The sequence below is a fragment of the Carcharhinus amblyrhynchos genome, chromosome 2 (assembly GCF_965287045.1).
Source record: "Carcharhinus amblyrhynchos chromosome 2, sCarAmb.v2.hapA, whole genome shotgun sequence".
In the NCBI taxonomy this organism is placed as follows: Eukaryota; Metazoa; Chordata; class Chondrichthyes; order Carcharhiniformes; family Carcharhinidae; genus Carcharhinus; species Carcharhinus amblyrhynchos.
The window spans coordinates 142835557-142849740 of NC_137325.1; the positions used below are offsets into that span (position 1 = coordinate 142835557).

Consider the following 14184-nt stretch of genomic DNA (forward strand, 5'->3'; position numbering starts at 1 on the left):
ATCTAGGAAGCACTTGTCAAGGCTAGGAAGCTGAAAACACATGGAGCAAGTATGGAATACAAGGGAAGTAGAAAGAAGCAAGGAGTGAGGAGGGCTATAAGAAGTCATGAAAAATTATTGGCCAGCAGGATTAAGGAAAATCCCAATCTTTTTATACAAATATAAAGAGCAAGAGGGCAGCCAAGGAAAGAGTTGGCCCACTCAAGGACAGGGGAGGGAATCTGTGCATAGGGTCAGAAAAATGGGTGAGGTATTAAGTGAGTACTTTGTGTCAGTATTCACCAAAGAGAAGGACTTGATAGATGATGAGTCTGGGAAAGGGTGTGTAGATAGTTTGAGTCATGTTGAGGTCTGAAAGGAGATGGTATTGGAGTTCTTGAGAAACATTAAGGTAGACAAAACCCAGGGCCTGATGGGATATACCCCAGAATACTGAGAGAGGCAAGGGAGGAAATTGCTGAGGCCTTGAGTGAAATCTTTGTATCTTCACTGGCTACAGGGGAGGTCCAAGAGGATTGGAGAATAGCCAATGTTATTCCTTTGTTTAAGAAGAGTAACATGAATAATCCAAATAATTACAGACCGGTTTGCCATACGTCAGTGGTAGGGAAATTATTGGAAAAGATTCTTCAAGACAGGATTTATTCCCACTTGGAAATAAGTGGGCATATTAGTGAGAGGCAACATGGTTTTGTTAAGGGAAGGTCGTGTCACACTAACTTGATCTGAGTTTTTCAAGGATGTGATGGGGATGATTGAAGAGGGTAGGGCAGAAGATGTTATCTACATGAACTTCAGTAAGGTCTTTGACAAGGTCCCTCATGGCAGACTGGTGCAGAAAATGAAGTTGCATGGGATCAGAGGTGATTGGCAAAATGGACACAGAACTGGCTCGGTCATAGAAGACAGAGGGTAGTAGTGAAATGGTGCATTTCTGAATAGAGGGCTGTGACAAGTGCATTTCTCAGGGATCAGTGCTGGGACCTTTGCTGTGATGTGGGGTTGGCTGCATTAGACTGGGGTGGGTACAGTAAATAGTCTCACAACACAGGTTAAAATCCAACAGGTTTATTTGGTATCACAAGCTTTCGGAGTCCTGCTCCTTCCTCAGGTGAGTCAAATGATGAAGCAGCAGTGCTCTGAAAGCTTGTGCTACCAAGTAAATCTGTTGAACTTTAACCTGGTGTTGTGAGACTACTTATGGGACCTTTGCTGTTTGTAATATATATAAATGATTTGGAGGAAAATGTAACTGGTTTGATTAGTAAGTTTGAGGATGACACAAAGGTTGGTGGATTTGCAGATAGCGATAAGGACCATCAGAAGATACAGCAGGATACAGACTGGTTGGAGACTTGGGTGGAGAGTTGGCAGATGAAGTTTAATCCAGACAAATGTGAGGTAATGCATTTTGTAAAGTCTAATACAAATAGGAAATATACAGTAAAAGGTAGAACCCTTAAGAGTATTGATAAGGAGGGGGATCTGGGTGTACAGATACACAGGTCACTGAAAGTGGCAACGCAGTTGGAGAAGGTAGTCAAGAAGGCATACAGCATGCTTGCCTTGATCGGCCGAGGCACTAAGTTTATAAATTACCAAGTCATGATGCAGCTTTATAGAACCTTAGTTAGGCCACACTTGAAATACAGTGTTCAATTCTGGTCACCAGAAGGATGTGGAGGCTTTGGAGAGGGTACAGAAAAGATTCACCAGGATGTTGCCTGGTATGGATGGCATTAGCTATGAGGCGAGGTTGAAGAAACTTGTTCTCACTGGAATGACGGAGGTTGAAGGGCGACCTGATAGAAGCCTACAAAATTATGACAGGCATGGACAGAGTGGATAGTCAGAAACTTTTTCCCAGGGTGGAACAGTCCATTACTAGGGGGTACAGGTTTAAGGTGCGAGGGGCAAAGTTTAAAGCAGACGTACGAGGCAAGGTTTTTTTTACACAGAGGGTGGTGGGTGCCTGGAACTTGCTGCTGGGGAGGTAGTGGAAGCAGCTACAATAGTGACTTTTAAGGGGCGTCTGGAGAAATACATGAATAGGATGGGAATAGAGGGATATGGTCCATGGAAGAGGAGAGGGTTTTAATTCAGTCAGGTAGCATGGTCAGTGCAGGTTTGGAGAGCCGAAGGGCCTGTGCTGTAACTTTCTTTGTTCTTTAGCAAGTCTCAGATCGTTCATTGTCCAAGAAGAATTACTTTAATCAGAGCTGAAGAGGAAGCTATGCTATGAATAAGTTTCATTTCTAAAAAATGGCACAAAGAATATCATGCATCTCATTTTTTTGGTTGATAGTTTTTCCCAAGTTAATCTCATATATCCAGGGACTTGTGAAGATATGATCACGGGAAGTGATTTCAGGAATTACTGAATCAGACAGGAAAATCAGAATTGGATAAAGATCATGGAGCCTACAATCTAGTTCAAAGTGAGGGGGGTGATGTGGGTGAAAGTCTTTTGGTTTCTCTGAAGGTCTCTGCATGGTCTATGATCGGCTGATTGCACTTAAAGTTACTGTAGGGTTAGATTACAGATTGGACAATAATTTTGAAGTTTCATACAATGGTCAGCATGAGAAACACGAAGAGTCACATCTACAGGATACTTCTGGCATTAAGATACAAGAGGCAGACCAGCGAGAGCTTTAATAAAATTGGAAAATGCTGGACATATTCAATAGCTCAGACAGCTTCTGTGGAAAGGCGACGAGAGCAATTCTTCACTGGAGGCCATTAGTGGGCTCCCCGCTGGGCACTGCAATCTCGAGTCTGCGGGTGCCAGATTTCCGGTGCTGTCAACTCTGTGCCAGAAATCGGCACGGAGCTGTATAGTTTATGTTCATTCTAATTTTAATATTATTCACATGTAATTAGCAGGCCCAGGACTGAAGTCTCCAGGTCGCTAGCCTGTTCCTTCCTGCACGCCCCCACCCCAGCCCAGCCAAGAGTGCTTCACTCCAGTGGGGTTTACAATAACCTCCCACATGCAGGGAGCAGATGACTGGACGTCGCTGGAGTGAAGGGGGGCCTCGAGGTGTGGCGGGTAAGGGGGGTGGAGGTCCTGGCACTGCCCACAGGGCAAAGTAGCAATGCTTAGGGGACACCCTGGCACTTTCCACCAGGAATCGGGCACTGCCAAAGGGGCAGGGCCTAACGGGGACAGGCCGTCCTGCTGCCGTTCTGCATTTTGGGCAGGGTGACAAGAAGGAGGGAGGCCAGCGTTTGAGACTGGTCATCGGGGTGCGAGAGAAAAAAAAAAATCGAGGCAGGGGGGTTGGCCCAGACTGCTTGGGTCATAGGAGGGTCAAAGGGGCAGTGATTGGGGTTGGGGGTCGCAGGTGATCATGAGACCAACAGCACAGGGCGACTGTGCATGAGTCGATCTCTGCTCTGACAGATCAGTGCATGCACAGCGGCCCACTCAGCACTGTGCTGCTGACCTCTCCAGCGGGAATAGACCCCACTCAGCTTTTTCACGTGCGGGAGATTCATTTCAAAGATTCCACTCAAAAAATCCAGCAGGATTTACTCCAGTTTTTACCGAATTTGACACTTAGATTTTTTTTGGAAGAATCGTCCCCGACATTACAGCTTAATGTCTTGAGTTGAGATCTGGAAATGTTAGAGGGGTAACAGGATTTAAGCAAGGACAGAGATTGGGAAAAGGAGTGCAGAGGAAGCAGAGGAAGAAAGAACAAAAGGGAAGATCAGTGATGGGTGGACAGTGGGAGAGATTAAATGACAAAAGGTCGAGGGACATGGAGTTGGGGGTAGGGTGTTAGCGTGGATAGAGGATTGGTTGTCAAATAGGAGGCAGAGAGTGGGGGTCAATGGGTGCTATTCGGATTGGCGGTTGGTGACTAGTGGGGTGCCCCAGGGGTCGGTGCTGGGGCCTCAGCTATTTACCATTTATATAGATGATCTGGAGGAGGGAACCGAGTGCAGGGTGTCGAAATTTGCTGATGACACCAAGATTGGGGGAACGGCAAATTGTGCGGAGGGTGTGGAGAGTCTGCAGAAGGATCTAGATAGGCTGGGCAAATGGGCCAGGAAATGGCAAATGGAATTTAATGTTGGCAAGTGTGAGGTGGTCCACTTTGGTAGGAAGAATGGTAGGAAGGACTATTACTTACGTGGCGAAAAACTGCAGCAGGCGACGGTGCAGAGGGACCTCGGGGTCCTTGTGCATGAGTCGCAAAAACCCAGCTTGCAGGTGCAGCAGGTGGTCAGGAAGGCGAATGGGATGCTGGCCTTCATAGCGAGGGGGATTGAATATAAAAGTAGGGAGGTCTTGCTGCAGCTGTATAGGGCATTGGTGAGGCCGCAGCTGGAGTACTGTGTGCAGTTTTGGGCGCCGCACCTGCGCAAGGATATTTTGGCCCTGGAGGGAGTGCAGAGGAGGTTTACTAGGCTGATACCGGAGTTGAGGGGATTGAGCTATGAGGAGAGGCCGAATAAACTAGGCTTGTACTCGTTAGAGTTAAGAAGAATGAGGGGAGATCTCATTGAGACGTATAAGATGATGAATGGGATGGATAGGATAGAGGTGGAGAGACTCTTCCCGCTCAAAAAAGACAGTAGGACTAGGGGGCACAGCCTCAAGATAAAGGGGAGGCGGTTTAGAACGGAGTTGAGGAGGAACTTCTTCACTCAAAGGGTGGTGAATCTCTGGAATTCTCTGCCCGTTGAAGTGGTGGAGGCTGCCTCGCTAAATATTTTAAGAAGCGGGTTGATGGGTTCTTGATAAGAGAGGGGATTAAGGGTTATGGGGAGAGGGCGGGAAAGTAGAACTGAGCCACAACAGATCAGCCATGATCTTATTGAATGGCGGGGCAGGCTCGAAGGGCTAGATGGCCTACTCCTGCTCCTATTTCTTATGTTCTTATGTTCTTAAAGTAACAAGTAATGTGGAAAGAAAAGAAACAAAATTAGACATCTTAATGTATAATTAGTTTTTTGAAGGTGTGACTAAATACACTGATGAAGGAAGAGCAGTTGATGTGGTTTATATGGACTTCAGCAAGGTGTTCGGTAAGGTCCCCCACGCAAGACTTATTGAGAAAGTGAGGGGGCATGAGATCCAAGGGGCTGTTGCCTTGTGGATCCAGAACCGGCTTGCCCACAGAAGGCAGAGAGTGGTTGTGGGTGGGTCTTTTTCTGCATGGAGGTCAGACACCAGTGGAGTGCCCCAGGGATCTGTTCTGAGACCCTTGCTGTTTGTGATTTTTATAAATGACCTGGATGAGGAAATGGATGGATGGGTTGATAAGTTTGCCAATGACACGAAGGTTGGAGGTGTTGTGGATAGTTTGGAGGGATGTCAGAAGTTGCAACGTGACATAGATAGGATGCAAGACTGGGCGGAGAAGTGGCAGATGGACTTCAACGCGGATAAATGAGTGGTGGTTCATTTTGGCAGATCAAATGGAATGAAGGAATATAATTTTAAGGGTAAGACTCTTAGCAGTGTAGAAGATCAAAAGGATCTTGGGGTCTGGGTTCATAGGACTCTCAAATCAGCTCTGCAGGTAGAGGATATGGCTAAGAAGGCGTATGGTGTACTGGCCTTCATCAATCAAGGAATTGAGTTTAGGAGTCGGGAGATAATGCTGCAGCTGTATAAGAACATAGTCAGACCCCACTTGGAGTACTGTGCTCAGTTCTGGTTGCCTCATTACAGGAAGGATGTGGAAGCCATTGAAAGGGTGCAGAGGTGATTTACATAAGAACATAAGAAATAGGAGCAGGAGTAGGCCATCTAGCCCTTCGAGCCTGCTCCGCCATTCAGTAAGATCATGGCTGATCTGTCGTGGTTCAGTTCCACATTCCCGCCCTCTCCCCATAACCCTTAATCCCCTCTCTTATCAAAAACCCATCAACCCGCGTCTTAAAAATATTTAGCGAGGCAGCCTCCACCACTTCAACGGGCAGAGAATTCCAGAGATTCGCCACCCTTTGAGTGAAGAAGTTCCTCCTCAACTCCGTTCTAAATCGCCCCCCCTTTATCTTGAGGCTGTGCCCCCTAGTCCTACTGTCTTTTTTGAGCGGGAAGAGTCTCTCCACCTCCATCCTCTCCATCCCATTCATCATCTTATACGTCTCAATGAGATCTCCCCTCATTCTTCTAAACTCTAACGAGTACAAGCCTAGTTTATTCAGCCTCTCCTCATAGCTCAACCCCCTCAACTCTGGTATCAGCCTAGTAAACCTCCTCTGCACTCCCTCCAAGGCCAAAATATCTTTGCGCAGGTGCGGCGCCCAAAACTGCACACAGTACTCCAGCTGCGGCCTCACCAATGCCCTATACAGCTGCAGCAAGACCTCCCTACTTTTATATTCAATCCCCCTCGCTATGAAGGCCAGCATCCCATTCGCCTTCCTGACCACCTGCTGCACCTGCAAGCTGGGTTTTTGCGACTCATGCACAAGGACCCCGAGGTCCCTCTGCACCGTCGCCTGCTGCAGTTTTTTGCCACATAAGTAATAGTCCTTCCTACCATTATTCCTACCAAAGTGGACCACCTCACACTTGCCAACATTAAATTCCATTTGCCATTTTCTGGCCCATTTGCCCAGCCTATCTAGATCCTTCTGCAGACTCTCCACACCCTCCACACAATTTGCCGTTCCCCCAGTCTTGGTGTCATCAGCAAATTTCGACACCCTACACTCGGTTCCCTCCTCCAGATCATCTATATAAATGGTAAAAAGCTGAGGCCCCAGCACCGACCCCTGGGGCACTCCACTAGTCACCATCCGCCAATCCGAATAGCACCCGTTGACCCCCACTCTCTGCCTCCTATTTGACAACCAATCCTCCATCCACGCTAACACCCTACCCCCAACTCCATGTCCCTCGACCTTCTGCAATAACCTCTTGTGAGGTACTTTGTCAAACGCCTTCTGAAAATCAAGAAACACCACATCCACCGGCTCTCCTCTATCCACTGCCCTAGACACATCCTCATAGAACTCCAGTAAATTTGTCAGACACGACTTCCCTTTAATGAAACCGTGCTGCGTCTGCTCTATCAAGCAATTCCCTTCAAGATGCCTCGCAATTTCCTCCTTAATGACAGATTCTAACATTTTACCTACCACAGACGTTAAACTAACCGGCCTATAATTCCCCTTCTTAAACAACGGCGTAACATTAGCCGTTTTCCAATCTTCCGGCACTTCCCCGGAATCCAGCGACGTCTGGAAAATAACCACCAAGGCATCCACTATCGCCTCCGCCATTTCTTTCAGAAATCACCTCCGCCATTTCTTTCATTTACAAGGATGTTGCCTGGATTGGGTGGCATACCTTATGAGGATAGGTTGAGAGAGCTCGGTCTTTTCTCCTTGGAGAGATGAAGGATGAGAGGTGACCTGATAGAGGTGTATAAGATGTTGAGAGGTATTGATCGGGTGGATTCTCAGAGGCTTTTTCCCAGGGCTGAAATGGCTGCCACAAGAGGACATAGGTTTCTCTCGATGCCGGCAGCTGCACGTCTCATCCAAGCCTGAAGATCATGGGTTCAATCACCATCCAAACCAGGCACATAAACTAAGCTGGTGCTCCAGTGCAGAACTGAGGGATTTGGAGCCCTCCAAGGAAGATATATAGCACCCCGTTGTCCTACTCAAAGAGTAACGCAGAGGTATCCTGGCCAATATTCATCCCTCAACCAACTGTTGTGTAGTTGTGCTTAGAAGTTAAAAGTGCAAGCACAGAGTGCCAAAAAAATGAAACGTTTGTATCGAAAGGCCAAGCAGCAATGTTACCAAGGCAACCGGCTTTTGCATTTTTTTGAAATCAGTCAGTAAATTTGAATTAAACACTTAGATACCAATAACCCACCAAATTTGACTTTGATGGTTTTGGCAACCTGGGACCAATCCTATTGTGGGAGATATTGATATGTCATCACAGGTGTAAAAGAAGAGGGCAGTGGGACAAAAGGCAGAGATCAACTGCCACCTGTCATAGCTCACTGCTCTTAGCTCAAAGCCTCATTGAGATAGCAAAGAAAAAAGGAGACAGAAGAATGGGTGGCACGGTCGCACAGTGGTTAGCAGGGACCTGGGTTCGATTCCCGGCTTGGGTCACTGTCTGTGTGGAGTTTGCACATTCTCCTCACGTGTGCACGGGTTTCCTCCGGGGGCTCCAGTTTCCTCCCACAGTCCAAAGATGTGCGGGTTAGGTTGACTGGCCATGCAAAGAAATTGCTCCTTAGTGTCCTGAGGTGCGTAGATTAGTGGGATTAGTGGGTAAATATGTACAGATAAGGGGGTGGGGCCTGGGTGGTCGGTGCAGACTCAATGGGCCAAATAGCCTCTTTCTGCACTCTAGGGTTTCTATGATTCAAATCAACACAGAAGGCCCAGAATATTCCAGAAGATGCCAAACCTAGTTCTAATACAGAAAAATTGTATTTATTGGAACAGCAGACCATTAGAATCATGTTTTATTTGGTTTGTTAATAGTTTAGTTAACTTGTGCACTGATGGATAAATTGTTACTTGTTGATTTTACAGGGTCTCTCAGGTAGTTATTTTGATTAATGACTAAAAGTTGCTGAAGGGCAGGTCATACCACTTCCTACATACCTTTTACAGATAAGATAATAAGGTGAAGTAGTCATCTAAGTGGTTAGGTGTTAGTTCTCACGGTGGGGGGGGAAATCAACCTCTGCTTCACAACACAACATTGCACAAGGATTATTTGATCATTAGTCCCATTGCATTTCCAAGCTTGGCTGCCACATTTCCTGTATTATAACAGCAACCACATTTCACAAGTATCTAACAGTGCAGCCTCACACATTTGACAATAAATTCTGGAGGACACCGGATACAGAGGGAAAAGGAGTAAAGAAAATTAGCATAAAAATTGTGCTGATGAAGAAAATTGGCAAATGTATTTGGGTTTTCTTATTTCTCACTCTTCTTTTTTGGCAGTCCCTCAGATCAAGGATGACTTGTTCCCGCTCCGGGAAGTTGGGTTCTGCGCTGACTGAAAGTCCAATCCTGGAGCAGCACACTCTGCCACAGGTTCGCTAGGTGGTTTGGTAAGGTGGGTGAGTGGATGCTCTGGACTCTGTGCTCTCTGCTGTTTACGCTTGGCCTCCGTGTGCTCCACCCAATGATGCATCAGATGATTGGCACCTTCAGAGATGCTTCTTTGTGCTTTCCTAAGCAAGCGATTCCCACATGTCGATGGGGATATTACATCTATTTAGGGAGGCTTTTAGAGTGTCCTTGTAGCACTACCTCTGCCCTCCAATGCCATTGTGGGGGTCAGAGTAGAGCACTTGTTTCAGGAGTCTTGTATCAGGCATGCTGACAATGTTGTCCACTCATTGCAGCTGTTCGAGCATGACCAATGCCTGTTACTGGGGGTAATGTGCTGCCCTTCTCGCCCCTGCTTCTCTCATCTCACTCTGCTCCTCCCACTCACACAGGGATTGACGATGCTCCACACCAGGATCTGGCGATACCAGACTGGCTCAGAAACAAATTCTGGAAATGCATGTTAAATCAGTGATGGCCAACATGCAGCCTTTCAGGGTTCTGAGTGCAGCACGTGAGATATTATGTTGAGAATGTGAGTGCAGAGTTTATGACAGATAAAAGAGCAGAAGAAAGAGCGAGAGCAGAGTAATAGGTCGGTAAGTATTTATCTTGTTTTCCTCATTTATTTTTAAATACTGGTACAATTAATGGTAAGTGTAAGGTTTTCTTCATAATAATTTATAATAGCAGAAGTAACGTTTCTTGGGAGCACTGGGTTTATTGATTCAAATAAATCAAGATAAATAAATATAAATAAAATCATAGAATCCGACAGTGCAGGAGGTGGCAATTCAGCCCATCGAGTCTGCACCAACCAAAATCTCACCCAGGCCCTATCCCCATTTACCCCAGCTAGTCCCCATGACACTAAGGGGCAATTTAGCATGGCCAATCCACTTAATCACCGAATAAATAGCTAAAACACACGTAATTAAAAAATGTATAACTTTTGTAGGTGGTACTAGCTTTGATAACCACAATAAATTGCAATATACACAAGGTAAATATAAATATTTCTTTTGTTTTTCCCATTTGAAGTTGCTGATAGTTCTATTAATGTATAAATGATTAAGCATTTTTATAACACGCTCTTTAATATTCAGCATATATTAAGTGTCTTTAATCTTACTCAAGCGATCATGTTCAGTGAACAAGCCTGATTTCAATCTTGCAGCCTGCTGAGATGAAGGAGGGTCACTCACACAGCCCACTCACCAGCAAAATCATGGTGTTAAATCAATGGAGCCCTCTCTAATCCTCACCATCACTGATATTAGCAATTTGTGAAGTTCTGAGATAGTGAAATGCACTAGAGTGCAAGTTCTTTTCCAATTGAGTTCAAAAATTTTATAAAGCAGACAGATTTAGAAAACAAGAGCTTGGTGCTCATTAAGATATGGGATCAAGCCAATAAAGGTTTCAAAGCAGGCGGCTGGCCAGGAAAACATCATCAGAATAGTCAAGTCTAGATGGAGCAAACATACGGGTGATGTTTCAATAGCTGTTGAGCTAAGTTTTTTTCTTTATTCATTTGTGGGCCATAGGCATCACTGGCTGATCAGTTTTTATTGCCCATCCCTAGCTGCCCTTGGAGGGCAGTTGAAAGTCAGCCACACTGCTGTGGCTCTGGAGTCACATGTAGGCCAGACCAGGTAAGGATGGCAGATCTCCTTCCCTGAAGGACATTAGTGAACCAGATGGTTTTTCCGACAATTGACTATGGTTTCATGGTCATCAGTAGATAATTCCAGATATTTTTTATTGAATTCAAATTTCACCATCTGCTGTGGCAGGATTCAAACCCGGGTCCCCAGAACTTTAGCTGAGTTTCTGGATTAATAGTCTAGCAATCATACCATTAGGCCATTGTCTCCCCTTCGAGATGAGACGGAGGTGAATGATGTGGTGAAAGGAGGCTGTCTTGACGATCACAAGTTGTCAAGTGTCAGACTATCCTGGAAGTTGCGGGTTTTTCCACTGTAAACTCTCACGGGAAGGTGGAAATTATAGTGTAAGCTGGTGCCAGGCCATCAGGAGACCTGCAGGTCAGCAGAATGAACTCATGCTGAAGTTGATGATTACAGAGTGGGTGAGTGCCAAATCACCACTGGGTCTGTGGGTTTCCAGTGTAGACTCTTAGTGCAAGTGGAAATTACAGAGGGGGGTCTGGTGTCAGTGTGTCATCACTTGGTTAGGGAAACAATGTGGCTTTCACATAGTTCAAATTGAAGCAGGAAGTATTCTGAGCACACCAGAAACGTTATGTTTAAAATTATATATCTTTCTTATGGCGCAGACGAACAAAAAAGAAAAATATTCACCTTCTTCTGAATGATGCCGTATCTTAACTCAGGTAGGTCGTTAAAGGTGAAACTCTGTATCTTCCACTCCTCAGCAAAGCAGGAAAAACTGGACCCAAATAGAAGATTTTTCAACTGCTGTAAACAAAATCATAGAACAATTACAGCACAGAAACAGGCCATTCAGCTCATGTGCCAGCCACAGGCAGGAATTTGTTTTAATCAGTTCAACTGTCTACTTGAAACACGATAAATTTCAAGGAAGGTTGCAACTGGCCCATTTAAGCTCATCCGTAAGATACATGACTGTCTGATAAATCATGGCATTGAATTCCATTTCACTTTCGTTACTTGATGTAGTGAGAGGATATACATTCAATTCAATTAGCAACAGAATTCCAGTAAAATGAGAACAGCCTTTATTTAAACTGTGCAGCATGCTTGAAGGGCTGAATGGCCTGCCTCTGCTCCTACTTCCTTTGGGTCATTGTTGAACACAGTTATTTGAAATGGTAGTCTTTTTTTCATTAATTAGGCATCAAATTGATTTGGTACTAATTTTCAAAGGTAACTGGATAAACATCAGAACCAGGAGCAGGAGTAGGCAATGCAGCCCCTCGGGCCTGCTCCGCCATTCAACATGATCATAATAAGAACATAAGAACATAAGAAATAGGAGCAGGAGTAGGCCATCTGGCCCTTCGAGCCTGCCCCGCCATTCAATAAGATCATGGCTGATCTGTCGTGGCTCAGTTCCACATTCCCACCCTCTCCCCATAACCCTTAATCCCCTCTCTTATCAAAAACCCATCAACCCGCGTCTTAAAAATATTTAGCGAGGCAGCCTCCACCACTTCAACGGGCAGAGAATTCCAGAGATTCACCACCCTTTGAGTGAAGAAGTTCCTCCTCAACTCCGTTCTAAACCGCCTCCCCCTTTATCTTGAGGCTTTGCCCTCTAGTCCTACTGTCCTTTCTGAGCAGGAAGAGCCTCTCCACCTCTATCCTATCCATCCCATTCATCATCTTATATGTCTCAATGAGATCTCCCCTCATTCTTCTAAACTCTAACGAGTACAAGCCTAGTTTATTCAGCCTCTCCTCATAGCTCAACCCCCTCAACTCCGGTATCAGCCTAGTAAACCTCCTCTGCACTCCCTCCAAGGCTAAAGTATCCTTGCGTAAGTGCGGCGACCAAAACTGCACACAGTACTCCAGCTGCGGCCTCACCAATGCCCTATACAGCTGCAGCAAGACCTCCCTACTTTTATATTCAATCCCCCTCGCTATGAAGGCCAGTATCCCATTCGCCTTCCTGACCACCTGCTGCACCTGCAGGCTGGGTTTTTGCGACTCATGCACAAGGACCCCGAGGTCCCTCTGCACCGTCGCCTGCTGCAGTTTTTCGCCCCGTAAGTAATAGTCCTTCCTACCATTATTCCTACCAAAGTGGACCACCTCGCACTTGCCAACATTAAATTCCATTTGCCATTTCCTGGCCCATTCGCCCAGCCTATCTAGATCCTTCTGCAGACTCTCCACAACCTCCGTGCAATTTGCCGTTCCACCAATCTTGGTGTCATCAGCAAATTTCGACACCATACACTCGGTTCCCTCGTCCAGATCATCTATATAAATGGTAAATAGCTGAGGCCCCAGCACCGACCCCTGGGGCACTCCACTAGTCACCAACCGCCAATCCGAATAGCACCCATTAACCCCCACTCTCTGTCTCCTATTTGACAACCAATCCTCTATCCACGCTAACACCCTACCCCCAACTCCATGCCCCCTTACCTTCTGCAATAACCTCTTGTGAGGTACCTTGTCAAACGCCTTCTGAAAATCAAGAAACACCACATCCACCGGCTCTCCTCTATCCACCGCCCTAGACACATCCTCATAGAACTCCAATAAATTTGTCAGACACGACTTCCCCTTAACGAAACCGTGCTGCGTCTGCTCTATCAAGCAATTCCCCTCAAGGTGCCTCGCTATTTCCTCCTTAATGACGGATTCTAACATTTTACCTACAACAGACGTTAAACTAACCGGCCTATAATTCCCCGCCTTTTGCCTGGCACCCTTCTTAAACAACGGCGTAACATTAGCCGCTTTCCAATCTTCCGGCACTTCCCCGGAATCCAGCGAAGTCTGGAAAATAACCACCAAGGCATCCACTATCACCTCCGCCATTTCTTTCAGAACCCTCGGATGCATTCCATCCAGTCCTGGTGACTTGTCCACAATCAGTCCCTCCAGTCTGTCGAGCACCGCCTCTCTAGTAACAATAATGTCATTGAGACCCTCCAGTCCTACCACCTTTCCATCGCTAACACCTGGCAAATTATTCACGTCTTCCTCCGTGAAGACCGAAACAAAAAAGTTATTCAAGACCTCAGCTATTTCCCCATCCCCTACCACTAAGTCCCCTCTCTCATCCTCTAAGGGTCCAACGTTCACCCTAGCCAGCCTCTTCCTTTTTATATATCTATAAAAACTCTTGCTATCCTTTTTTATATTAAGCGCTAGCCTAGCTTCATAGTTTCTCCTACCCTTCTTCATGGCTGATCTACTTCGGTCTTATTTCCATCATCCTGCCCGTTCCCCATAACCCTGCATGTCACTACTAATTAAAAGCCTATCTATCTCCTCCACAAATTTATTTAGTGTTCCGGCGTCCAGTGCATTCTGTGGTAGAGAATTCCATAGATCCACGGTCCTTTGGGTGAAGTCATTCCTCCTCATTTCTGTTTTAAATTTGCCATCCCTTAGCCTCAAACTATGGTCTCCCATTCTAGAATGTCCAACAATG

At 46.0% G+C, this 14184-nt stretch overlaps 1 protein-coding gene across 2 annotated transcripts in view; it reads right to left on the minus strand.

Annotated features, from left to right (window-relative positions):
- Window positions 1–14184, minus strand: part of mindy4 (MINDY lysine 48 deubiquitinase 4) — a 194725-nt gene that overhangs the window by 89179 nt on the left and 91362 nt on the right. The window contains exon 8 of one of the 2 annotated variants that reach the window (XM_080213582.1): window positions 11391–11504. In XM_080213582.1, the coding sequence (XP_080069708.1) occupies window positions 11391–11504 (114 nt within the window). Of the gene's footprint in view, window positions 1–11390; window positions 11508–14184 lie in introns of both variants that reach the window. The other variant, XM_080213573.1, reaches the window with a different exon arrangement.